This window comes from Cylas formicarius, unplaced genomic scaffold (assembly GCF_029955315.1).
Source record: "Cylas formicarius isolate icCylForm1 unplaced genomic scaffold, icCylForm1.1 PGA_scaffold_4__25_contigs__length_36172078, whole genome shotgun sequence".
NCBI classification, from domain to species: domain Eukaryota; kingdom Metazoa; phylum Arthropoda; class Insecta; order Coleoptera; family Brentidae; genus Cylas; species Cylas formicarius.
Genome location: NW_026844334.1, coordinates 18706870 through 18733852, shown reverse-complemented (window position 1 = coordinate 18733852; position 26983 = coordinate 18706870). Strand labels below are relative to the sequence as shown.

Genomic DNA, 26983 nt, shown 5'->3' with positions numbered 1-26983 from the left:
TAGTACTTAGTATGCGTGTTCTAAGGACAATCATATGAAAATGAACCAGGAGATTGTGACGATAGAATATAACTTTAAGTCAGGCTAGTCTAGCACACGGCGCTACGTTTATACCACAACGAATAATTAATAAAATTCCTGCTTGGTGCCTTCAGACAATTGGCATAACTTTGTGGCAAAAGCGAAAACGGAAATTGCAGGTACTTGCCGCGAGTTTCAACATAATAACCCCAACATAAACACAACGGTCGCTTTATGGCAATTAAAATCGGCAAGCGCGGCAAGCGATTCTTTCCTGATCGAAAACATCTAGCGGCAAACTTGTGCACTGTTGCCAATTTTTCGAAAGCATTGGCCCCGACCGAGGAGAAACGCGCCTGAGCGCGATCGTTGGCCCACTTTCAGGTCGGCGGGACGTGACATCGTTTATCAGGACCGGGTTTCCAAAGGACACTTCAAAAACTAATTAAATGAATAAAAAAAAACATCACAGTTCATTTTCAGGATTTGATCTATGCGAAAAAGGAGTGCATATACTTTCTAAAAGAATTTTAGTTTAACAAAATCACAGACGTTCAACTAAAAGCGTTTAGGCAAGAGACGAGTGGGGTGAAGAGTGTTGCGCGAAAATGAACGATGGCAAATATTGATGGATATGCGATTCTATACTAAATATACAAGTCCCTGCTCCTTGTGTAAATATATTAAAATCAAAGAGGTAACTTTTACAATTAAGAAAAAGAAAGAAGCTCATCAAGGTTTCGCATACTATACTTTTTTTTATTATCATTAATTTTGGATACTAATAATCAGTGCATAATTGAGTATTTTAGAGTTGGGAATTTTATCACTAATACTCATCTATTTACCATTTTTCTCACTAAAGACATAGACATGCATGCTGCACAGGCTAGAAAAATACGTATCTCCATTGCTCTTCACTACATATTCAACCTCAATTAATTTCTAGTATTTTCTGATAATTTTTTTGAAGACAGTATTTTCGTAACATTTTGAGAAGGCAAAGGTACATATGTAAGGGGTGTTTTTTTTTTCGATGTATAGAACTTTATGTTGCAATAAAACAACGATGAATTATTCGATTGACATGAATTTGATTTATCCGAAAGATAATCTTGTGGCATTACATTTTAAATATGATTTCTGGCATATGACCGCCCCGGCTGGCGCGGATGTAGTCCAATTTTCAATGACTTTTTCCAACATTTCTGGTCGTATATCGGCAATAACACGGCGAATGTTTTAATAAATCGATTGTGGCACGAGCGTGTGACATGTTGCGCCGTCTTGTTGAAACCACATCTCCTGGACATCATGGTTATTCAATTCAGGAATGAAAGAGTTAGTAATCATAGCTCTATACCGATCACCATTGACTGTAACGTTCTGGCCATCATCGTTTTTGAAGAAGTACGGACCAATGATTCCACCAGCCCATAAAGCGCACCAAACAGTTAGTTTTTCTGGATGTAACGGTGTTTCGACATACACTTGAGGATTAGCTTCGCTCCAAATGCGGCAGTTTTGTTTGTTGACGTAGCCATTCAACCAGAAGTGCGCTTCATCGCTAAACAAAATTCGCTTATGAAAATCGGGAACAACGGCAATTTCGTTTTGGGCCCATTCGAAGAATCTACGCCTTACTTGATGATCGTTTGGCTTCAATTCTTGCACGAGCTGGATTTTGTAAGCACGTAAACCAAGATCCTTCCGCAAAATCTTCCATAAAGTGGATGGACACATCAAATTCCTGTGCTCGGTGGCGGATGGACTTATTCGGGTCTTCCTCAATGCTACGCTCTACAGCAGCAGCAATAGTTCTGGGGATGCGAATTATCAATAAGAGTACCTAAACGTGGTGCAAAAACGTTCCATGGTTAATCGAATTAACTGCTCTGATGGACGATTTTGTCGATGATAAAATGGACGTAGTGCGCGATACGTATTTCGCACAGAACCATTATTTTCGAAATAAAATTGCACTATTTGCAAACGCTGTTCAGGCGTGAGTCTATTCGTGATGAATTGCCAAACCAAACTGAGAAGAAATCTCTTGACAGCTGTTAAATCGGTCGCCATCTTGAACAGTAATGCCAACTTAAAGTTCTATACATCGAAAAAAAACACCCATTATATTACCATAGAATTAAAACCGAAAATTTAGTTTTCTGCTCGAAAATTCAGGAAGTCAAAATCTAGAGTACGTGGCTGAAGAGACAGGTCAGACAACGGAATCTTTAGGTCAGAGTAAACAATTATGGTATTAAATTTTTAGGCAATTATTTTGCGTACTATGTAATTTATGATACGATTTTACATTAGTACGCGATATATTTCGAAGGATTTTTAAACAAAATAAGTACGCCGATACCAATAATTTTCAATTCTTTTCCAAGGTTGTAGTCCCAAATTTCTTTGTTGGGTAATTATTGATATTTCTCTGGTTAATCATATTTTATTATTCATGGTTTCTTAGGCTCAAAATACAAGATAATGAAGGGGTTAAAAGTGCAATTAATTGAATATAGATTCATGATGCTTGCAAGTTGCGAGTTTTCATTCACCAAAAATGAAATGTTTGTAGGCTTATATTTTATTCCACTGGGAGGATTTCGCTTCTGCTTCGTGCAATGAAAAAGGCTAAGAAAGACCAAATTTCGCCCAATTTTTATATTCATTACGGAATAAATCTTGAGTCCGGCACTGGCCCATATAACTGGCCAACCAACAGCATGTTTCTCTGTTCTGACTTCGGAATTGTTTTGCGGTTCGCAAATTCAGTTTTAAATATTTTTTCAAGGTCAACACTATCGTCCGCGCCCAAAGGCGTGAAAATTGATTTGATCAAAGGAATACAGAGAAAGAACTCAACAATTTGACTATTTTATGATATAATTATTCTCCTAGATATTCCTTAACGCACATAGACTGTATGAAAAGAATCAACCAAAACGTCAAAAAGAATACATTGCTATATACCTAATTGTTTTTTTTAATGTACACAAAATGCAAAGGTTATTCAATGAAATTAAAACGAAACTTTTCTGCTGCTTGAATAAATTTGGTATCTCAGTTTATAACCAGAAAAAAAAATGACACTTTTTATTAAAATTAAAACATTATTTCGAATAAAGAAGAAGCAGGTCCGTATTTGATTGAATAAAGATGACAGAAAATTTTAAATTTAAAAATATCAATTTTTTTGGAACTGTAGTCCGCATTTTTTTAATTTCAAAGTATTTTTAATTTTTATTTAACGGACTTCTTATCTCTCACACATACGCTGTATAAAAGTGACATGATACTGAAATAAATTCCTGGTAAAGCCTTTTATGTATATGCTGGGTGGGGTTCAAATCACAGGAATCAATCACCGACATGTCAATTCCGATCTGGTTGAAATTTTTACGAATCGTATATTAAAATGAAAATGAATGTTGACAATTTGAAGTTGCACTGATTAATAAGTTTTTGTTAAATAAATTATTGCTTGCCCCATATAAATACCGGTGTGTTTATGTACGTGTATGGATCGCTGCTTAAGTAAACATTAAGGGCTTGTCGGATCTCGTTTCGATATAACGTCATTGTACTTGAACGTATCGATAAATGCAAATCAAACCTTGCCCTCGCCCAAAAAAAGCAATGTAGCATTTAAACCTGATATAAAGCGACCTCCGATCTGTAAACACTTTTATATCCTCTTCTATATAGAATATTATCTCGTTACAAAGCAACGCGTAGCGAGACCTTCGTCCGCCTCTTTTTACTTCAAATATTCTCCTCTGCTTCCGTAACAAACATTTTGTTCCGAATTTCATTTTCCTTGTTCCAAACTCCCAGGTGGTCTAAAATTCGGCAATCAAATATTGCTTTGGTTTTCAGTATCCCGATCGTCGACCGGATTTTCCAATGACATTACATCCAAAGGAGAGAGACCCTCATAATATTTACCGAGGCCATATGTATAGATCATGGATTACATTTTTAAGGCACATGAATAACATTGCTATATTTTAAATTTATGACTTATCCTTTACAAGACACCAGAATTTATGTCAGATATTAATTTATTGAATAAGAAATAAGATTGAGGGTTTTACTTACCCAGTGCAGCATTAAAGTAAAAGTAAAAAGCTTTGAAATTTTACACATTTTGACCCACTTCTGAATTTAGTGCTATTTTTAGTGTTTGAAACATTACAACCACAGTTTTTAGTTAGGGAACTCAACATGCGGAACCAGTACTGAATTTATTTATTACTTTTACCACTGTTCGCTATAGAACGACTTCGTTCCATATACTGGGTGACACAAGAAAATGGGAACAACTCTAAAACTTTTAAACGGCTTGAGATAGCGCTTTGAAATTTGGAAGGGTAAATATAGGCTAAATGTCCAATTTTTTGACAATATGTAGTCAATGGTAGCACTTCCAGTTTGAGCGGAAACGAGAGTAACTTTCAGGAGATCATTCTACATAGGATGTTGTTATTTTGAATTTTTATTTAATTTTTGAAAATTGAGTCCAGGAGGCTGTGACCATCAAAAAAATTATAAATGAAATTTTTTTATTTTTTTAGGATAACCTAGTTTTGTCAAATAGCACCCAAAAACTTTTTAAAACCGGTACTTTTTGTGCAACATTTTGATACGAAAATTTTCAACATCCGTGAAAAAATAAACTCACAGGAAGGAAAAAAACAGATAAGTAAATACATTATTATAAAAAAAATATTATTTAGGTGGGTTTGCTTCTTCTATTCATTATTAATTGTCAAGTCGGTAAGATTAAAAATGCAGAATAAACTCTCGACAAGCTCTTGCCATGGAAAGAAAAAAACAGAATAGTATTTTTAAAAAAAATAAAATTCAAGGGAGAGTTTCTTCTTTTTTGTTCAAAGTGTTTTATTGTGGTAAAAAGTTGATGAGCTTTTAGAATATGGGGATACAGTCAAAAACTAAAGTATTGTATGTATACATACGTCATAAGCTACAAGCACTTTTTATTTTTACCGGAAACTCAGAAGAACAAGAGATTCATGATGCACATTTTTTTTGCTTTTAAAATCTGTCACGTTTTGGGATAATTCAACACAATATTTTGAAAATCTGTTAGAAAATAAAACGTCAGTAGAATTGATTTGAAAGTGGTATATCAACGTGTGTTACTGTAAGACAAGTTTTAGATTGACACAAAACATCACATTCATTTATATTGGAAGTGCAGTTTTGTATTTATTTGAATTAAATAAGTGCAGTAGATATTTACTTAATAACCAATTTATTTTAAAATGAAACTTTTATAGAATGTTTTCAAAATGTCCTCCTTCTTGTATACGATACTCCTTGGCTCTAGAAATTACATTCGCTGTAACCCTTCCTTCGGGAATTATAGTATCAAATGCAGCCGACATTCTTCTTGTAAGGTCGAACACTGGAGTTACATAAATACAGTTTTTCACGTACCCCCAAAAAAAATCTAACATCCTGCTGAAAATACATATTTAATGTCACCGCAACAAGTCTTCAATTTCATATCTTAGGCATTGTAAATATCGTGCACCAGTTAAAGCACCATAAAAAAAACGGTCCAATAATTCGCCTTCCTATCACTCCTGCCCAAAAAATGATTCCGAACCGTTCTTGAAACTGTCTGTAATTCTTTGATTATTTAAAGACCAGTATCTGTGGTTCTGTGGATTAAACATAGCGTTATTTGAAAATCGTGACTCATCAATGGACAGAATTAAGTTAAAGGAATTATTATTCTCGTCATGTTTATATAACAGCCAATTACAATATCGAAGTCATCTTACAAAGTCAGCTTCATAAAGATGTTGATGAAGGTTATACTTAGAAGAATGATAGCCTTGTTTTTCTTAAATTCTAATCACAGATTCTCTTGAGCTGTGTAATTCTAATGCCACTTCTCTTAGCGACGCAGCTGGATTTACGTTTACGTATCTCACAACATTGATTCCATTCCATTTTTTCATTTATAATAAAATTATCATGTCGATTATTTTGTGGGTTTCTCATTTTCATTTCCAGCTTTCTAGAAAGAATGTACAGGAAGGCGACGTCCCTGATAGAGGGCTGCATACAATGCACGGGCCTGTCAAGAGTTTTTTCTGCATTCCCCGTATATCAGAAACATATCAACTTTTTCTCCATTTGAAAATTGATTGTTTTCCATGATAATTCAAATCGGTAACACGACAAAATCTATAATCAGATAAAAATGTACAAACTGTCAGAATTTTCAAGCATGCCGACTTAATGATGAAAAAAGCAAAGTCACCTAAATAATACTTTGTTTTTTTATAGTAATGTATTTACTTATCTGGTTTTTTACTTCCTGTGAGCTTATTTTTTAACGGATTTTGAAAATTTGGGTGTCAAAATGTTGCAAAAAAAGTACCGGTTTTAAAAAGTTTTTGTTCCCACTAGGGTGCGATTTGAAAAAATTAGGTTATCCTAAAAAATTAATAGTTTTTTTCATTAAATGCTATTTGTTATTAGTCAAGTAAAGAAAAGTTTTATTTACAATTTTTTCGACGATCAGGTGACCCGGTAAATATTATTTATGATGGACACAGTCTCCTAAAAACAGTTTTCAAATAGGTTGTGCTATTTAAATTCGACATCTACTGTCTACATATTGCCAAAAAATTGGACATTGGACATATATTAACCCTTCAAAATTTCAAAGCGCTATCTTAAGCCGTTTAAAAAGTTATAGAGTGTTCCCACTTTTTGTGTCACCCGAAATGTGTAAAACTAATCCGACATAAATTCTATAACCAAATGGGTGGAGAACTGGTTCACCATTCATATTTCATGTTAATTAATGTTCACTGCAGAATTCTAGTTAGTTTTAAAATCTCAATTAAACTAGCACAATAAATTAAAAAAAAAAACTTAAAATTATAAAAAGTTGGTTTACTCAGTTAATCTTATAAGGCGATGTTGCGTATTTACCTATTCCATTTTTAACACTCATTTTGCAAATTCAAAGTTTGTATTTGGATTTGGGTAACAAAATTGTAACTAAACTGTAACACTTCCGTTTATTTCCAATGCCTACAGAAGAGGGAACAAATAAGTAAATGCCGTTAGTCTTAAACATTTTGTCATATTTTTGCCAGCAAATTTTGTGTTTACATTTAAAACAAGCAAATTTAGGAGAAAGTTAATTAATCTCATCAAACGCTTACGACGATTATTAGGTCAAATATTATATGTTAAATATAGTGCTTAAATGAATTTTTATTATTTAATAGGGTATTACAAGTTCGATAAACGCCACTTTAGTCACCAGTTTGTTCCCAAAGTTAGTGGAAACGCCCGAGAAGGCTCGCGGCAGTGTTTACCGAAGTGACACATCGCGCACGCCTGATCAATGCATAATTGGTCATTTTAGAGTAACGAACAAAGTTTTAGACTTTGCTTGAGCTTCAATTTTTGATAAGTGATTTTTACAACTACAACCAACAATTATTACGCCGTAACACATCAACGTGACGTTAGCGAATTCACAAAACAACAAAATCAATGGGGAGCAGAAAAAGTCTACACCATTAAAATGGTACAAATATTCTAGGGCTTGCTCCATAATGAAATGCCCAAGCATAACGGGCTTTTGGGTGCAACCGAACGTACACCTCAGTGAGTCAGGCAGTTGATTAATTCAGTAATTAAAAATAATTACAATAATTATAAAAGCAAAAACATGGAATAACGGCAAGAAAGGGACAAATAATATGAAATATGAGCAATGTAGAGAAAATATGTTTAAAGTAAAAGAAAGCGTCTGCGATCAAACTAAATTAAAAATCTACGCGATGTTGCGATGTTACCCAACAAAAGAATCAACAATTCGAGGAATTTACGTATACAATCAATCCAATCTATTATTTGGAATTAGCGATTACTATTTTCAATCTTTAAACTGTAATTATTATTACCTCGAAGTTTTTTCCGAAGTATAGAGTTTAATTCATTACTAACTTATGGCATTAGCACAAAAGGATTGAAGAAAATTATTATCGCTTTCTGGAATTGCTGACATTACCAGATATGCAAATCCGACAACGTGTTTCTTTGAAATTATCACCATAAAGTTGTAACATAAATTTCTAAGCTTCTTTTAACAATAATAATAATAGTCTAAAAATTTTTAGGCTGGGATTAAATATACCCGGTTGCATGAATACTGACACATTTTTCACAAACCCCACATTGCTTGCAGAGCCAATAGAAACCTAAAATATCTAACCCAAAGGGAATTTTCGGATTCTCAAAATAGATACGAAATCAAAAAATCCGCCGCGCCGCATTAATAAACGTATGTAATAGATAAAAGTTCGGTCACGAAAAAAACTACAGCGCCATATGTCAAGAATGTAATCAGGAATCTTATCTTGATGGTTATCTATTATAAGTAACTTTGAAATGTAAATATTTGCTCTACTGTCATTCGGAACAAAAACAATATATAACAAACATGATTTAGGATACGGTCGGGAAAAATTTACGTAAGTATGCGATGTAATGTGATCAAACATGTTGATATCTGCCGACGATATCTCCACGTAGTACAATACATACTAATTTACATATATCCAAAGGACGCGAGATTACCAATTAAATACCAAAAAACAGCAAAGTGAAAATTATGAATGGAAATCACGCGTCTCCCCACTCTTTTGACGAAATAATTAGCCAAAGTTTTTTCCAAAACGATCGCGGTATAAATTGACGTATGCACTCTCCTTTTTATTCATAAATTTGTCGCGCGAAAGTTGAAACTATGACTCTCTAAACACTTTACTTATGGAACAGGTTCGACTAAAGAAAAAAAATTTCCAGCTCCGCGTTTTTTTTTTTTTTTTAAATCACCGGTAAATGCTAATTTCACCATCCAAATTCGTGGATTAGGTGTCCCTTCATTTTTCAATTTTAGTATATATTTTTTTTACTGAATTTCTAGGTTCTGTAGTTTTCGCCATATGGTTGGTGGCCACATTTAATGAAATAAGATCAAATTTTGATCTCACTAAAAGGATCACTTAAATCAGCATAAAAATTTAAAATGTCAAGTTTTATGGGGTTTGCGAAAATTGGTATGAAGTTATTATTATCACGAATATTAATGCTAACGTCCGCATGAAGTTATAACGTTGCCAGAAGTTATAACGTTGCCAGAGATTTTATTAAGAAGAAATACAGCGCAACATTTTTTTGCCTACACGTTGTAAATCGATGGGGAAACCACCTTCCAAAATTTGGATAAATATTTCTCCATAGGAAAATATTTCATTAGATTCCTCCGTATTTCCTCGTATTACCCCAATATTTCTCTATATTTACAATATTTCCTTTTACGCAATATCTTTAACCTCGTTTCTTTGTATGAAGAAACTGACTTATACCAAATATTTTTTTTGCTAGATTTTCCAATAATCTTAATGCTACAGGCGGACGTCCGCATGCATGTAAAAACTTACACTCGGTCTGGGTACAGGTGATGTCAACTAAAAGTTGCGTTGGCAGCAATGGCGTGCGTTAATATGCTCAAAAAGTAAAACCCTGCCCCCTGTCATCATCAAAATACAATACATAAAGTGCTGCATAAAGAATACCTAAAGGCAAGAACAATTAACGCAATCAATCACGAGAGTGTTCTACAATCCTAAATTCTACAAAACAATGCAATTTCAACCCACAAATTGAGATGTGCGGGCGAATCTGCGCGTTGACGCACAAAGTTTCTGCCAGCGACAGAAATTTTGTGCGTCGTGCTTTTTGAACGTGTGACGTTCTTCTGCATGACTGCGCATATTTCAAGCAGACATAAACGTCCGTTAGTAGGGGCCAAATAATTAATACTAATAATAATAATAATTACAGGAAATATTAAATATAAATCATATGATGATATATTTACTGAGGATGTCAAAACTAATCTTATAACTGAAAAAAATGAAAGCAAAAAGAAAAGGATGAAACTTGTCAGTACGCATAACCTGATGCCAATCGAAGTTGCATAAGTATCGCCTGGAGACCATCATAATATAAATCACAATGCGATGATTGTTTGTAGAACGTAACACACATATCGTAAATAGAGTTTTGAAAATGGATATAAGAAAGTTGATTGATGTCTCCCTTCCAGCTGAGGCACGTGAAAACGTAATTGTTCCAGAAGAAAGGGACAATCGATTCCGAAATGAATTAACTTGGAGAGAAATGATACAGATTGCAAGTCTCTGCGTACGCTCAGAGGCAGTAGAGCAAACCTTCTCAGTAGAAGACCATGATCAAGTCCACTTTATATATATATATATATATATATATATATATATATATATATATATATATATATATATATATATATATATATATATATATATATATATATATATATATATATATATATATATATATATATATATATATATATATATATATATATATATATATATATATATATATATATATATATAATGAACAGAAGTGGTCCAAGGTTAGAACTTTGAGGCACACCAGAAGCTGGAAAAAAAGGAACTGATCTAAAGCCCTCAATCTCAACGAACTGTCGACGGTTCACCAGATTCAATGAGTAAGTGATGATCTATCTGGTCAATCGCTTTATGGAAGTCAGTTTATATAACGCCAACTTGACCTTGTTTGTTCAGGGAGCCACAGACATAAGAAGACAGGGAACGAAAGTTGGTGATATATGATCTTGTCGCATAAAAACCATGTTGCTGCGTAGAGAGTTTATTTCGAATCTGAGCAAAAATATATTTATGTAATACAATCTCCAATATTTGCGAAAAGGTGCATAAAATCGAAATAGGTCGGCAATGTTCAACTGCGGAAGAGTCACCGTGTTTGAGAATGGGACAAAATTTGGCAATTTTTTTGTATAAAATTTACTTCTCCGAGGAATTATTAAAAATCATTAAATAACAAACAACAGGCTCATTAACCGAATCTCAATTTTTACAAAAGGTAATTTTCAACCAATATTACATAAATTTAATATAACAACCTATTCTAAAATTCGTTTAGTTCGCTTGTTTCGTTTGAGACGGTGTGTGGATTTCCGAACCGAACATTTAATAAGAATAAAAAATAAAGATCGTTTTCTTGAAAACTGTTAACCGAGCGATAATTTGCCGGTGCAACATTCCGATACGAAAATTTATTCCGACCGCGCGATGCTTATTTCAACCGTTCGATTACGTTGCAGTTTTTCTGTGTCACACGCTACTTTTCAACTCATCATACTGACCTCGTTAATAATTTACGCTTATTATTTATCACGATTGCGAAATACTGATTTTCGCGCAAATTTGTGCCGTTTTAATTAGTTCGCAATCCGGTGTCGTCACGTTGCGATCGATATGAATAAAACTAAACTAAAACTGTGGACTTTTTTAATAAAGTTGCTGATTTCAAATGTTAATAGGTAAATGACAATGATAGTTTAAAAACTGTACTTGTTCACTCGCTACTCTAAAAAATCGGATTAAAAATCGAAGCAGTAAGTCTGCTAAATTAAAGTAGCTATTACCAAAATTACACTGCTCCGCTAGCTGTTGTTTGGTGAAACCAGTGCTTTCAAAACAAATTAGGTTTTTATATGGGTGATATTTAATGTAATACCCTGTGCACCCTGTCTATTGTTCTTTTCTTGATATAACTGTTTGAGACTACTTGCTGAAAAAGTTTTATTACTTCCCGGTCAGAAGCTCTTCGTTTCGTTGTCGATTTATGTGAATATAAACTGACTGACTGAGCTGTTGCTCCCAAAAACGTACCTTATGGTGGGACAATTTCCAAAATGGCTTTTGGCATTTCAGTATGTAGAAAGTGCTGAGTTTAGTGTCATTTGACAGAGATGGAGGACCATCACGTTTAAAAATTAAAGCCTACTATGACAGGATTTTGTTTATACTCCCCAATTTGTGTCACTTTAAAATGTCAGCAAGTGAATTGGGGGGTTTCGGGTACCTTAGTTTAGATTATAGCCGCTGATTTGCCATCCAACCTAATAACTATGTGAAGTTACATTTGCCAACGTTGTTTGATAGGTGCCGCGGTTATTAGCCTGATAGTCTGAATCAACCATCTAGTTAGAGTTCACAATGACGTTCCAGAACCCGGTACTTCGTGCATACAAGTGCTAAAAGTTAACGGATTTAATAAATTGTCTCGGATAAGTTATAATAAAATGTATATGGTACCTCAATAAAAATGGCACATTGAGTGTTGAAAAACAATTGAATAACATCAAGTTGGTTATTTTATTTATTTATTTAGCGTATGGCATAAATATACACAGTACATAATTAAGTCACAATTTAATATCTAAATTATATATGTATTCAATCGTTGCTGGAGTCGCGTACAGGAAGTCCTCTGGATCACCGTCGTATCTTCTTATAGGACATTCGGTTGTAATGTGCTGGATTGTTTGCCTCTCTGCACCACAGTCACATTCGGGACTTTGGATTTGGTCACATTTATACCGGAAGTCTGCACAGTTTCCATGCCCAGTTCTTATTCTGTTTAGAGTGGACCAGACCTTCCGTGGTATGTTGCTATACTGATTGTTTAACTGGATGTCGTTTGTCCTCAGTTCTTCGGCTGTTCTCGTTGGCGGGTTTCTCGAACGCAAGCGATTGCGGTTGGCATCAGCAATTTCATTCTGGATTGGCAGGTTAGGGTTGTTCTGTATCTTCTTGAAGGTTTTCAGTAAGGCATTTTGCCGTCGTAATTCTGGAGGTGGTATAAAACTTAGTAGCGGAAGCCATTGGGTCGGAGTGGATTTTATTGTACCAGATATTAACCGCATTGTTGTGTTTAATTGTGTGTCAACAAGTCTTGTGTGAGCACTATTCAGCCACACTGGCGCACAGTATTCAGCAGTTGAGTAGACAAGCCCCAGGGCCGAGCATCGCAGTGTGGAAGCATTTGAACCCCATGTTGTTCCGCATAATTTGTGGATTATGTTGTTCCTAGTTCTTAATTTGGCTGCTGTATTTTGGAGGTGTTGTTTAAAAGACAGTGTTCTGTCTAGAGTCACTCCCAGATATTTTGGGGTGGTGTTGTGTGTTAGCAGACTTGGAGCTGCCTGTGAGCCATTTTGGTGTTTAGGTGGAAACAGCATACCTCTGTCTTGTTCGGATTCGGCTTAAGTCGCCACGACCTAAAGAAGTCCCCTAGTGTCGCAAGGTCCTCTGTGAGTACGCGCTCGGTAGTTTCCATTGACTTGTCCCTGGTTGCAATTGCCCAATCATCCGCATACCCGAATTTTTGACTTTGGGTAGGTGGCATATCTGATATGTACAGGTTAAATAAAGTAGTAGGCGAGTACAGATCCTTGTGGAAGTCCGTTGTTTAGGGTCCTATTAGAGCTTTTTGCACTTCCCATGGAGACCGCGAAGCATCTACTACTAAGCATGTTGTTCATTAGTCGATATATTGTTTTGCATGGGATTACTTTTAGCAATTTGAAGAGCAGACCATCCTTCCAGACCGTGTCGTATGCTGCCGTCAAGTCTATAAATGCCACTGAGGTCTTCAGTTTCCTTTGGTAGCCACCTTCTATGTAAGTTGTAAGAGCTAAAACTTGGTCTGTTGTGCTGCGCCCTGGTCGAAATCCTGCCTGCTCTATTGGGATGTGGCAGGACAGTACTGGGTTGATTCTATTAAGAACAAGTCGTTCAAGAAGTTAATATATTGCATTCAGCAGTGCAATCGGGCGGTAGCTTTCTGGCTTGTCGGCAGCTTTTCCAGGCTTTAGGATTGCAATTATGTTGGTTTGTTTCAGCTTTTTTGGAATTTGTCCTGATTGTAATATACTGGTGTAAAAATTCGACAACCATGTTCTTGCTGACTTTCCACAGTGTATCAAGAACTCTGGGTGGACGCCATCCAGTCCAGGTGCTTTGCCGCTCTTTGTGTCTTTGATTGCTGTGTTCACTTCCTCTATAGTAAAGGGGCAGGAGAATGTTGATTCTTCCGGGCTGGTCAGTTTTAGGTGCTTCAGCTGCTTGTTAATGTTAGTCGTGAATTGCTTGATGCTTTTCCCCCTTGAAGTATTGACTATGTGGGAGGCGACTTTATTTGGGTGGATATCAGTGTTAGGGCGGGCAGTTGGGCCGTCATCTCCTAGTTTTCTTAAAAGAGACGCTTTGCGGCTCGATTTTTTGAAGTCCAGTGACTCGACTGTGCTTGTCCATTTATCCCTCCTAGCTTTGTCCAGGCTGTGGAGGAGTTCATCTGCTATCTCACCGTCGCCGCTGTCAAGGAATTGTTGGTAGAGACGGTCGCTATTTTCGTTCCAACCAGGAACGTACTCTTTGCGATAGCCCCTTGGAACATGTTTCTTAGCAGAAGAGATGACGGCACCAATGAACCTATCGTAATTTTTGTGCGTCGGCGGAATCCAGCGGAGGCACTTGTCAAGCTCAATGGCAAAGGAGGTCCAGTTAGCTCTGCCAAAATTCCAGCGTGGTCGAGGGACAGATGTGATTAGTGGAACTTGGATACCTATTTCGTAAATAATGGGTCTGTGCTGGCTATGAGGGAAGTTGTCGAGCACTTTTCTTCTAGTTGGTACAGGTTTATGGTACTGGTCTCTTGTCACAAAGCACAAATCAGGGGTGTATTCCTGCTTCCACGCAACGGACCTGTAGGTGCCCTTGGCTTTAGCATCAAAAACGTGAAAAAGTTGGTTTCTCTCTGCCCAACCCACCAGAGTATCTCCATTTTCGTCGTTTTTGCTATATTTCCATTCCTGGTGGTGGCTATTAAAGTCTCCTAGGTAGACAGCTGGGTGTGGGTGCAAGTCTGTAACCTGTGGTGGCCAAAGCATTTTTGGAGGCTTGTAAATGTTTGTTATATGTATATCTCCAATCTTTGTTACAACGGAGTGAATGTTGTTCTGTGTGCTACAGGACATGAGATGGGCATTTTCAATGCTGCGTCGAGCGTATGTGGCATTGCCATAAGCGTGATGGTAAGTGGCTCACAGAAGGTCGTAACCGGGGATTTTTCCTCTGGTTTTTAGTTGTTGTTCATCTGCAGCATGAGTTTCCTGAATGACTACCAGGTCGACATCGTTCGAGGTTAACAATTTAGATAGAATTTCACTCTTTGATCGGCTAATGCCCTCTATGTTTATTTATCAAGTTGGTAATTACTAATCACAAACACAAGATGGAATAGAAATAAGTCCAAAGCTTTGACGGCTAAGAAAATACCGTTTCATAAAACTGACAGAATTATTCCGATTTCACCAACCCCCACAAATCAATCAATAGCAAACTGGGAACACATCCATTATAAATCAATTATCTACATAAGATTTTGTATTGCTTTCCTAGGAAAATATTTTAGAGTTATTATGTTAAACACTTAAAACAGTTTAAGTTTTCTAATGTGTTTTTAATCTAGGAGATCCACCTATCTAATGGGCAAATTCAACTTGAAATCGAGCTACCTGAAGTAGGGAGTGTTTTAGAAAGATTTATAAAAAGCATACTAATATGAATTAATATAACAGTTTAATAAAAAAAAATCCCTACTCTTAAAATACAATAGTCTGCACGGCACAGTTCTTGTCGGCTAACATTTTAAATACTACCCTGGCTTGTGGTACACGTGCTGAAAAGGATGGTTCCGCTTTACAACAGGCGGGTCTAAAACTCATTCCGAAATCAAGACCATAAAAAGTTGTAAAAACGGTATATATGATTTGGAGAACTCTACCAGAGAAGCCCTGCCTATGCCGATAACACAGAAACTTATGAAGTAACTATAAAAAAAATGAGAAGGTTCAACATGCGCATGCAAGGGATTTATAATCTGTTTTTAACCAATTACCTTGCGACATTCAACATCCAATATGGCCGCTGACAGATCGGCATTTTTACGGCAGTATTTTCTCAAAATATCCCTAGACCTCATTAAATGTTTTCAGAAAAGACGTTCAGTGTATCGAAAATGGCGCAAAGTGCCGTCTGCGGCGCATACCGTAGTAAGGTCACTTATTATCTAATAGCTTATATGGGAGCAACTCAAGTCGCCCTCTTGGGCTCATTTGTTTATTTGATGTCATTTCCCTAACACCCTGTATTAAATTGATAGAAGCCCTTTTTGGGTCTTGACCATCTATTCCTCTCGAATTGGGTATTTTAAAGACATTCGATGAACATAAAAAAATGAATAAGAGACCTGCAGTTTATTACTTTGTGGCCACTTTTTGTTAGTTTTTACAATACACAGCAGCACACCAAGCTGCAAAATCATCAACTTTGTTTAACTTTTTTGGTTAATTCGATACAAAGCGATTAACAAAATACAAGGTTGTGATCGAATTTAACAGACCAACCAAAATTGGCTAGTGAGATCGCACCACCGATCAAATGTCATGTAAATTAGATCCTGTAGCATAGCATAGAAGAGATTCTATACACACAAGTAAAATATTTTCAGATTTTCGAAACACTATATACCCACCTCAGATCTAAGTCTACATATATTGATGAGCTCGAACTACTAGTTGCCCATCCCTATTTTAGATAAAAATCTCTGTATGAAGGGACGAACGTATCGAATCCAAGTGTATATACGCGTTTTCCAAGTTTTTTTTTATCGGTTAACGCGTTTCAATTTAAAATTTCACTTATCTGAATGCGGGAATTCGCGCTCGCCGCGATAAAGCAATTAATTTTTAACGACCTGCTCGTAAACGCAATACATTTCCTAACATTGAAATCCGAGCCACGAGTGCAGGAAGCGCCTTACCAATAATGCAAACAGTTTCATTTTTGTTTTGTTTTTGACGACGACGCTTATTAAAATATTATGCATATCTCGACTTTTCTAAAACGAAAACTTGTCTATCTCCGAGCTTTAAGAGAATTAAAAACGGATGGGTCGTAGAATCGACTTTGTTTTTTCGGCATTCGACAGAATTGTTGGGAAAAAAATCGCATAATCAATTTCGATAAGGTACGAAAAAGAAAATATGCATCCAGTAATAATAATTACATGATAAAATCTAGTAGAAAATGTGCTACAAAATAAAATACAGGAGAGAATTAGATAATTAAGCAAAGAACTATTTAACAAACTCACAAAAATATGTTTCTCTTACTTTCCTTAAAGACTTTTTCTTTTAATGGGGTATCGGAGAAAATTGACGGAACCCATTCATGAATTGCCGGTTTCCTATGAAACTATTAAGATTTCTCGAGCCCAAACTGCTAAAAACTGCGGAAATTATTTGTTATTTCGAATCCAACAAGAGGTTGAGTTAAATAGCTAGTCAAACTCGAACTTATTGTTAACATAGTTTAAAACAACATAGTTTGAGCAACACAGTTTTCTTGATGATTTCACCTGCTTAACGTGAGTAATATTTACCTGATCCTGCTGATATTTTCACACAATTTTGAGGTATTCGGCAACCAAATAACTACAGTTCAAAACTGTCCCGAGTTTGGGCAATCAAAAGTGGAGGCTTTCGCTTTAAACCATTTCAAATTCAAACCTCCCATGGCCAAAAACAGAAACCACTCGAATTAGTTAGGTCATCAAGTTGAATTTTTTGTACAGATTATCACGCTGGGGAAGTTCAGCGCAATTGCGGCGATACTGAACTTCATCTTGTTCTATTACAGATCTCCATTCTCTGATTATAAGTATTTTCTGCTAATGGGCGCAGTTCATGATGAACGAATGTGATTTTCCCTTTCCACCCGTTTTGGAACCATAAAGTTTTCTTTAAGTACACGGCGGAACACGTAATTTACACAAATTGGTATATGGTAATAACTTCACTTCCAATTTAATGTTGCGCATCGTAAGCGGACGTACCAAAAAAAAAAAACAATATCGGCTGCGACGGCACTTCGACCGTTATGCTTGACCAATTAAAAAAGCACAGAACAAGTTTTCCGCACAATTAGCTACATGCGAGTGATTCGCATGTGTGCACTGGAGCATCCGAGCCTCGGTAAAGCGAGCGACCGTTTTCGACACATCGCGTCGGTCAAAGGTAAGTCTTACATTAAATTTACCCGTTTTCATCATTTACCGAATGAATAAATTAAGGCAATTATCGCTTTAAATAGTCGAATAACGCGTATAGAGCGCGTGATGCGGTTCTGTTACCCGATACTTTATTTCGTTCAGCTATGAGCGACCCCCCGAATATTGATCGGCAGACTATACAAGGCGCAACAAACGAGGGTGAACGTCCCCTTCCCCGAAATTGGTATTTACGTGTTCCCTGTCACTTGTCACCCTTAAATGCACTGACTCACAGGTTCTTATCCTGCACGCCGGTGTTTAGTTAAAACGAAATGATTGAATGATGAAATGAAGAATCTGGGCTCACGGTACACTATAAAATAAAGATACATTCGAAATTTTATTTCAACGAATAGGCCGGATTTGCAGAAAAACAAGCTTCGGAAAGTATGCAAAAAATAAATAAATCCGGAATCAAATAAATCCGGCAAAAGTCAGCAAAACGAAAGCCAAAACTACAACACAACCAACACTAAAACCTCAATTTTTTTAACATTTTATTAAAGACCGGTCTCCTTTGGATATATTCGATATATATTTACTCACCTACCTCATGACTAGTGCTGACTATCCAAATTCGATGAAAATGTTTCAAATAACATCTTGCAATTGTAGAGTGTTATCTATCATTATTTAATAATATGTATTTTATAATAAATTAATATGCGTTTGTGATGTCCAATTTTACAACCCTCTTCAAGAAATACCCGAATACGATACATAGCGATTCGGGAAATCCCAATAGCAATATCGACTCCATTTAGTTCTCGGAACGATGCGACGGCGACGTAACGCACCAATAAATAAATAAATATAAATTTCATTGTATTTTTAAAATTATTTAATATTATTTGGACATATTGCCACCCAAACCTATTGACGATCTTTCAGCGGCCAAGTTGGTTGTTGATTGCAACAAAGTGTGCGATTTTAAATCTCGCGCATGCGCATATTTAATGGACTTCCTCAATTTTGATTATAGTTGCCTCATAAGTTCCTGTATTATCAGTATATAGGCAAGGTTTACTTCTTATATATCACACATAAGCTACTAATTGTGTTTAGGTGGTTTGCCAATAAGAAATAAATACATGACACACTCGATATCAGTATACCACAAAGAAGGGCAGAGCCTCGGACAGAGCCAACAGCCAGACCTGACATGAGGCTTGCGAATCGGCAGGATAGCTCGAGACGGTGGAACTTAACACGCATAAGGTCGTCGCCCTCCTTCTTAACTTCCTTTACGATAATAAAATCCTACACAGAATAACGAATGAGATATTTTTGAGGTGACAACCATCAGAAGACCACCAGATCCAAAAGCATTATAAAAAATATATATAATCACGACCAATAGGCAAATTTATCTAACATTAATAAAGATTATAGCCAGAGACAAAATATTATTGTATTATTAAAACTGAAACAGACCCCATACGTTGGAATACCCATACAAAGAACGAATTTCTAATGTGCTAATCTACTGATAAATACGAAATTGAATCTCCTACCACACGGTCCAGTTTTCCAATAAAGAGTGTAACAGTAGTACAACCGTCAGATATGTAATTTAATCTTTAATCCAGCGAATACTCTTTCAATAAAGTTGCTCATGGCTGTTGTTCGATAGGACATCTTATTTAGCTCGGGTATTCGAAACACGAATGAGACATCAATCTAGGCTGTTCAATGTCAGGGCTGTAACAATTGCTATTATAGTAAATTCGTCTAATCTTCATTTACATAACGCGTAGGTATCTATTTTAAATATTGCAGTCATTTTTTAAAAGTGTTTTTCTTTAACCTTACATAGTATATAGCGGTATATAAGCATCAAACAAGTTTTTTCAAAAGCTTATTATTTAACAAATTTATAAATATGACTATGCTAAATATTTACACAATTTAACTACAAACATTTTCATTTACAAATTTGTGGTAAACTTTGATTCCGATTTAATTTGTTTACCAATTAGGCAGATGCATTGATCTTTCTGCCGTTTAATTTCATCAGAAGCATCTCTCTATGCGTCTCGCAATCATTCTGATATACCCGGCTATACCCAATACCCAATCACACAATTTGAAATAATCGTTGACAATAATATTAAATTCAATTCCTACGTAGTATAACAAATAAATTTTTAACAAAGCTGTTATTTTGCAAACAATACAAAAATGACAGTTTATCAAAACAATTTGTTTTTCACCATTAGATATGATTCTAGAACTCCCGAATTTATAACTAAACTTCTTAATGTCAATCTGGAAAATCTATAAACAAGAACTACACGCCTAAGGGGAGTTCTAAAACATTTTTACTTATTGTCAACTTGCAAGGTCAATTATTTTTTGATTACATTTCCACTTTCAAACTCAATAAAGGAGAGTACTAAAAATCAAATAACTTATTTTACCTGGAAAGTCAATGGGCGTACTTTTGTGCTTAATAAACGTACGAAATATGTATGTACGTATGTAAATAATAAATACATAATAGATGTGTGTCAATTCCTAGGGACCTACCTGTTTTACTTCCACCAAAATCAGGTAACAAGATCGGTACCTAACAACTTTGAAATAATTAAACTGAATTAAAGCACAAAATGTCCACACCTAAATACTATCAAATCGATTAAATTAAATTTTAAAGGGAGCATGGAAAATATGTAATGCACATATTGTTGTATTAAGTAATTCCAATAAAATGAAATTGAACCTGTTTCCCAACGATATGATAGAAACACTCTCAAACGTCGGATCAAACTGGTTAAAAGAATATGTAAATTATTTCGCAAAGGTTTAAACATAGTAACTTGTTTGGATTCAGTTCTTATTCAAAAAATAAATAAATTGTTATCCCTTTGCATCGGCGTGGCAACAGGTCGTACTTGTATTATTTGTCGATTAACTTCGCAACAGTTTAATTCGACAAGCAACTATCAATAAAAACGTCGAACTTACCTTTGCCGTTATTCATTAAAAGTCAATTAATCCAAAAATATATCGCTAAATATTAGGGTATCCAACGTGAGTAAATTTCACAATACACTTAAAAACCAACAGTAAACAATGAATCGCAGCAGTCATTCAAGAAGTTGTGGCGAAACGAAATTGCGGAAGACCGAAACAAAGATCACAATATAATTGATGCGAAATGTCGTTACACTTGGCTCGAAAATAAATAACGAAGCAAAACGCACCACTACGTGGCAGTCAAGACACGAAAATAGCAAGTTTCATAAACACGATCTTGCGGAGCGCGGCGCGCTTCATCTCCGTATTTTTAAACTTTCCGCTGGGCGAGGGCACTACGCGTAAAGCACTTGCATCGCAGTAAGCAAAATCCAAATCACTACATCATTAAAATCACTTTATCGACGCACACGTTCCTTTGAAAGTGCACTTATACGTCTCGCAAGTAGGTTTTCGGTTGGGGTTGAATTGAATTAATTGTTGTTAATGCAGACAATGGGTAGGGACACGGTTCGAAGGCAGAGAGAACGGAGACAGCACCGACACCTCTACAACCTCGGACACGAATAATGGGTGCGCGCCGTGGCGGGGTACAATTTAAGCGCACCAAGTGGTGGGGCTCGTCGGATGTTCCCGATCTGATTCGGTCTCCTCGTTGCCAAACTTACAAAATTTATTAATATACTTGACTATTTTGCAAATCGATTTTTTTAATTTAATTTATGAAGTTCCAAATTAGTTTTGGTTACTCAGTTGGTTAGTGAGAGTAAATTAGATTATCTTTGATACTTTTGGATATTTAATATTCAGACTATGAACAATATATAAGAAACAAAAAAAAAATGTATATTATGAAACAAGTGTGGTAAATGGCGTTTGAGTCATAAGTTTATCTGGCACGAGCAGTGGGTAGCGGAGCGAATGTTTAATACACGAGTAAGTCAAAAATTTTACCAAACATTTTGCATACTATACTTTTTCTAAGACCGGTAGATTTTGAGTACTTTTTTGCAAAACAACACGAATACAGTCACTGGCATGACTGTCAGAATTGACCAACAAATGTCGTTTACCACACATGTTGCATGATATACTATTATATTAGTTCCAGTGGAAATCAAAGATTGTAGAGGTATGGGTCTGTCTCGAATTGTAACTTGATGACTTTTGACTAAGCCTCCCCCAAAAAGATATTACCTATTGTGATTGAGCAAACCCAAGAACCAATAATTTATTCATAGGTAACGGACAAGACAGGGGTGAGTCAGATAAAGATCGACCACGTATCGCTTGATATCAGTGGCTGTGTTAAATACATGGGTTTACCGTACGTTTCGAGAAAGCTTCTTACGAATAGATGTTTCTGTTCTGCCGGATCGTAATCATTGTCATTTTATACAAAACAAATTGTGAAAATTTTGCATTTGCAAACAAAATACCATAGAGCCTATTGCAATTAATCTTAATAACGGCTACGAGAAGGAAACAGAAGTGTTTAAGGAAATATTGATAATTTGTATATAATTAGCGGCAACGTATTTTCTACATTTAGTCCTTACATTTTTAAAGTCCGTACCTGATGGTCTGACATATAATATTGCTAAGGTGGTTTATTACCCTCAGCAGGTTATTTCAATAATTGGAGTCAAAAACCAAGACTGTATAATGTGACACAGACTGTACCTATGAGTTTTGGTCAACAAATACCATTGTTCTCATGAATTCAAAAAAGCTCATTTATCTGTTGAAACAAAGCGTTAAGCAGTTAACCTTTATTCATACCAACAAAATCCTAAATATCAAAAGTTTACTATTTTTTCAGGATATGATTCTGATAAATGTTAATTGTTTTATCCTTTTCCTGAAAATGTTACTGCCGCATGCAGGAACACTTTATTATGGGGCCATGTCGGATTTTTGCAATTTTGAATAGCCTCTTTTAAAGTTGCTCTTCTTTCAATAATGCGAAATATGAAAGATAATTTGTTTAAACCATCATACGTTTTGATTTGTTCAATCTGTTAAGGAAGCTACAGACTTTGCATGTGTTCGCAATTCGTAAGCTAGTCAGCAATTTATGCATGGTGTGTATAGACCTATTCGTTTAAAATTAATTCTTAAACCACGCTATGCGTGTGTTCGTAGCGATTCGCTTTTGGAGGCGGTAAACTGACGAATACGGCGCATTAACACGACTCACTGAGTCGTTAATGTTCGCGCTAATTCATTTGTTTAGCTTAAGTTTGTGAATTAGAAAATTGTTTAAACTTATGTGCGCGAAATGGCCAAGTGTTCCCTAAAAAAATGGAGTGGTGGTAGAGCTTGTTTATAAATTTAAGATTAAATGATGCTTGTAAAAGTTTGGCAGGCACTTTCGGAGTGACTGCTAAAATTAAGAAGACATATTTAAATGCAATAATCTGCTAATATTACGAAGGCATTTGGGATACTATCGCATGCGCATTAGTAGTAGTAGTACTAGCTGTTCGAGGTGTAAATAATTATCACTCTGGATTAAAAATTGTGCGAGGAAGACGCATAGTACATTTTGAACTCATTCGGGGTATGTTCAACAGATTCTGGAATCGCCGAAACCAGTTTTCGTTAGGAACGAATTCAAATTTATTGGTTATTGTTTTGATAGGCTGAGGTACAACGAAGGGTAAAGATATACTTTATTTAAGTATACAGTATGATGTTAAATTTGTTTGATTCAGAAATTACAAAATGAATTAAATTTTAGATATGCTTTCAAGCTCAGAACCTTCAGATTTAATTTGCCTTTTAACTGGGAGGTTGACAGAAATTTTTAATATGACAACAAAACTACAAAATTGTATGCATCCATTGAAAAGGTAAAATGACCAATCGGGCAAAACTTACTTTCTTGTTCAATTCTTCTCATTTTATCTGTAACCCATAAATTTAATATGATGAGCATAATAATTATTTTTCTAAGCGGTAAATTCGTAAAATTTTAGCTAGTTGTTTGCGGACAAATATCGTGGATTAGTTTGTTGGTAAAATTCATCACTTATACCGAATAGGTACGGGATCGACTCCACGAAAATAGCTAAAATAGAACTACAACGAAGGTACCCTGCGGTTATTAAAAAAGAACTCTACCAATAAAGAAAACCTTTAAAACGTCATTACGATGGAGACTAAGGCGAAAACATAGGAAATATTTGCATGAAATTAATTCAAAAAATTCAAAATAGAAAAACTGATAATTCTGCCAAGTTTTTGGTATTCCCTTGTCTTCAATACATATTTATAGAAATAGTCACTGATTTACAAATGAAGTAAATTGAACACGCTGAATTTTGAGTTTGTTCGTTCAAAATAAAAAAATAGTATCGCCATGTCACAATGAAAAAATATTATAGGATCGGATAACTGATTGACTTGACCATGTATATATTTTTTTGGATGCAGCACTCAATCCCAGGCAAACAGCCATATAAGGAACGATACAGAGGGATCTTAAAATATATAATTTTCAAAAAGCTCCATAACTCAAAAATCGAAAAGGCTAGGAAAATCCCGAAAACCGCATCTCATACCTCGTACCTCTTAAAAGGCTAGAAGAAAATTATTATTATTTTATTTGGTTTCATTTTTGGTAAAAATTGTATGTATTCGAAATTGTAGTCAAAAAATAACATGTAAATAAGAAGAAAATAAAATGTAGGGTTTACAACATATCTTTTTTCACATGTACTAACCAAAACACTAAGATGCATGTATGTCATTTAAAGCTATTTTAGTAATATTAATATCTGTCATAATAACAGCAACAATTTTTACACAGAGTGGGCCAAACAAGTTTTATTATGGGAACACACATTTTATTCGAAACTCCAGTTTTTGGGGCTCGAATTTTGGACGCTAATTAAGTGTTTGTAAAAAATTTGGAAATTAAAAATGCTACGCAACTATTTTAATTTTAAAAACAATTTAAATTTGAAAATGCATTTCTTCAGCAACCTTTTATGCGTAATTCTAAAATCTTAAAAGTATTTATAAAGGTTGTTCCGTTTACCCACTTTTGACACAAAACTAAAATTTCTTATGAGACACCCTTTATATTTTTACAGATTTGAAGAGAGCTTATTAACATTACCTTTTCAGCTATTTTTTTAAATAATTAATTTGGCAAGATGGAAAGATAAACGGCCAGATCTTACAATTTGTCTCTCTCTGACTACTGAAATATCAAAGTTCTTACATGTAGAGAATTACAACCGGAAGCTGCAGTTCGAAGGGATTTTGAGACTTTAACCACTTTCAAACTTATTAATACTGTCAACAGTTGGTTGGATAACATTGCAGTTCGAACACTTAATATTTTAATAGCTTGTTATTACATTATTAATAATTTTAAGGAAATATTATTAAATTAATTTTTGTGCTATTCCTATACTGTAATTGCGATGCAGAGGTATTTTTTCAGCGATCTTAAAGCTTTGTATATAACAATCTGAGCTATATCGTTAAGGGGTAATTCTTTCTACATAGGTACGAATATAGGTATCGTTCATCAGATAATTTTAAGTTTGTCTATAAAGCGTAAACGAAACACCCTGATATTCCGCATAAAAAGTTGCCAAAAACATTTTTTTAACAGAAAGTTTAAATGGTATTTTTTACAAACGCCATCTAGTGAACCAGCAAGTTTTCAAAAAATTCGAGTTTCAGAAAGCGGGGACTCGAAAATTTTCTGTCTTCAAATAAGATATGTTTCCATAAGAAAGCAACTTCTTTGGCCCACCCTATACATTAAAAATGTAGTTAATATTACAACTTATTATAATGGGGCTTACCTGTAATATATGATCAAATTTTTCTAGATCAACTGTCAGCTCAGTCTATTTTATCCTTCCTATACATATTTCTGTAACTTATTAATTAAATAATAAAATTTTCGAAATATGTGCATAACTTACTAGCCGATTCAGCCCGATTATTGCTTCATTAGTGTGCTTCAAACTTAGACGCCACTGCGTTGGTCTTTAATCAGCTACTTGTCAGGTACCGTACGTAACCGTACTCTCGAAACTGTCTGGGTATGGTCTGTTCATAGATATAAGAAAGAGACCAATTTGAATGGGATTATCCAAGGGTGGTCATTAACATACAATGCAACAAGATTATTACCTAAGGTTGCGGAATTTAAATTCAGCTAAAATTGTGGTCCGTAAGAGAAAATAATTTTATACCTACCTGTGTTTAATATTCTTTGGTTTGGTATACTACTTAGTTTAAGTTTATTAGTAATCATTCTAATCGTGTGTAATACAGCGTGTGTCGAATCGTGTGCGATTTATGCAAAATATATGCGAGTCTAGTGTATCTCAGGAGATGCTCCCGCCCAAATGAAGAAAACACTATTCTATTGAGATTAAGGAAGTTATAAACAATGTTTATTTGACTCTCATTGAACGTGGTGCCAGCAAGCAAACATCTTTAGAAGAAACGGCCACATTGACGAAAATTCCAACATCAACTGTATGGAAAATTGTGAATAATCCGATTTCAGCGATGAAAAAAACAAACTTGCCTACATTAGATGTCTTAATTAGGAGGCTTGAAAAAGATGAAACCGGTGTTAAATGTGGCAGAACTCCCTTATGGAAGCATATTCAACACATGGATTTTAGATTTAAAAAAAAATTGACAAAAGGTAAGTTTTAATGGAATCTTTTAGAATTCGGAAATGGCGACTGGAATATCTAGAAAAAATTAGGATTTACAGAGAACAACAAAGGCCAATGAAACCTGGTTCGACACTTATGATACCACGGAAAAAAGTTGGGTTGACTCAACTGATAAGTGTAAAACAAACGCGCCATCAAAAAGA

General features: G+C 35.2%; 2 protein-coding genes across 2 annotated transcripts in view; both read right to left on the bottom strand.

The window, feature by feature from the left end:
* LOC132700381 (uncharacterized) overlaps positions 1–21669 on the bottom strand; it is a 98517-nt gene extending 76848 nt beyond the window's left edge. The window contains exon 1 of the mRNA XM_060667653.1: positions 21109–21669. The gene's annotated coding sequence lies outside the window, so the exon portion shown is untranslated. The remainder of the gene's footprint in view (positions 1–21108) is intronic.
* Positions 13772–14917, bottom strand: LOC132700921 (uncharacterized). Its single transcript, XM_060668515.1, has one exon. It carries the CDS (start codon positions 14915–14917, stop codon positions 13772–13774), a length of 1146 nt encoding a protein of 381 aa, XP_060524498.1.
* Positions 21670–26983: the final 5314 nt, after the last annotated feature.

Bases quoted from the DNA above. Each gene is read 5' to 3' on its own strand.
- LOC132700921 (XM_060668515.1), bottom strand. From the start codon at position 14,917: ATGCTTTGGCCACCACAGGTTACAGACTTGCACCCACACCCAGCTGTC.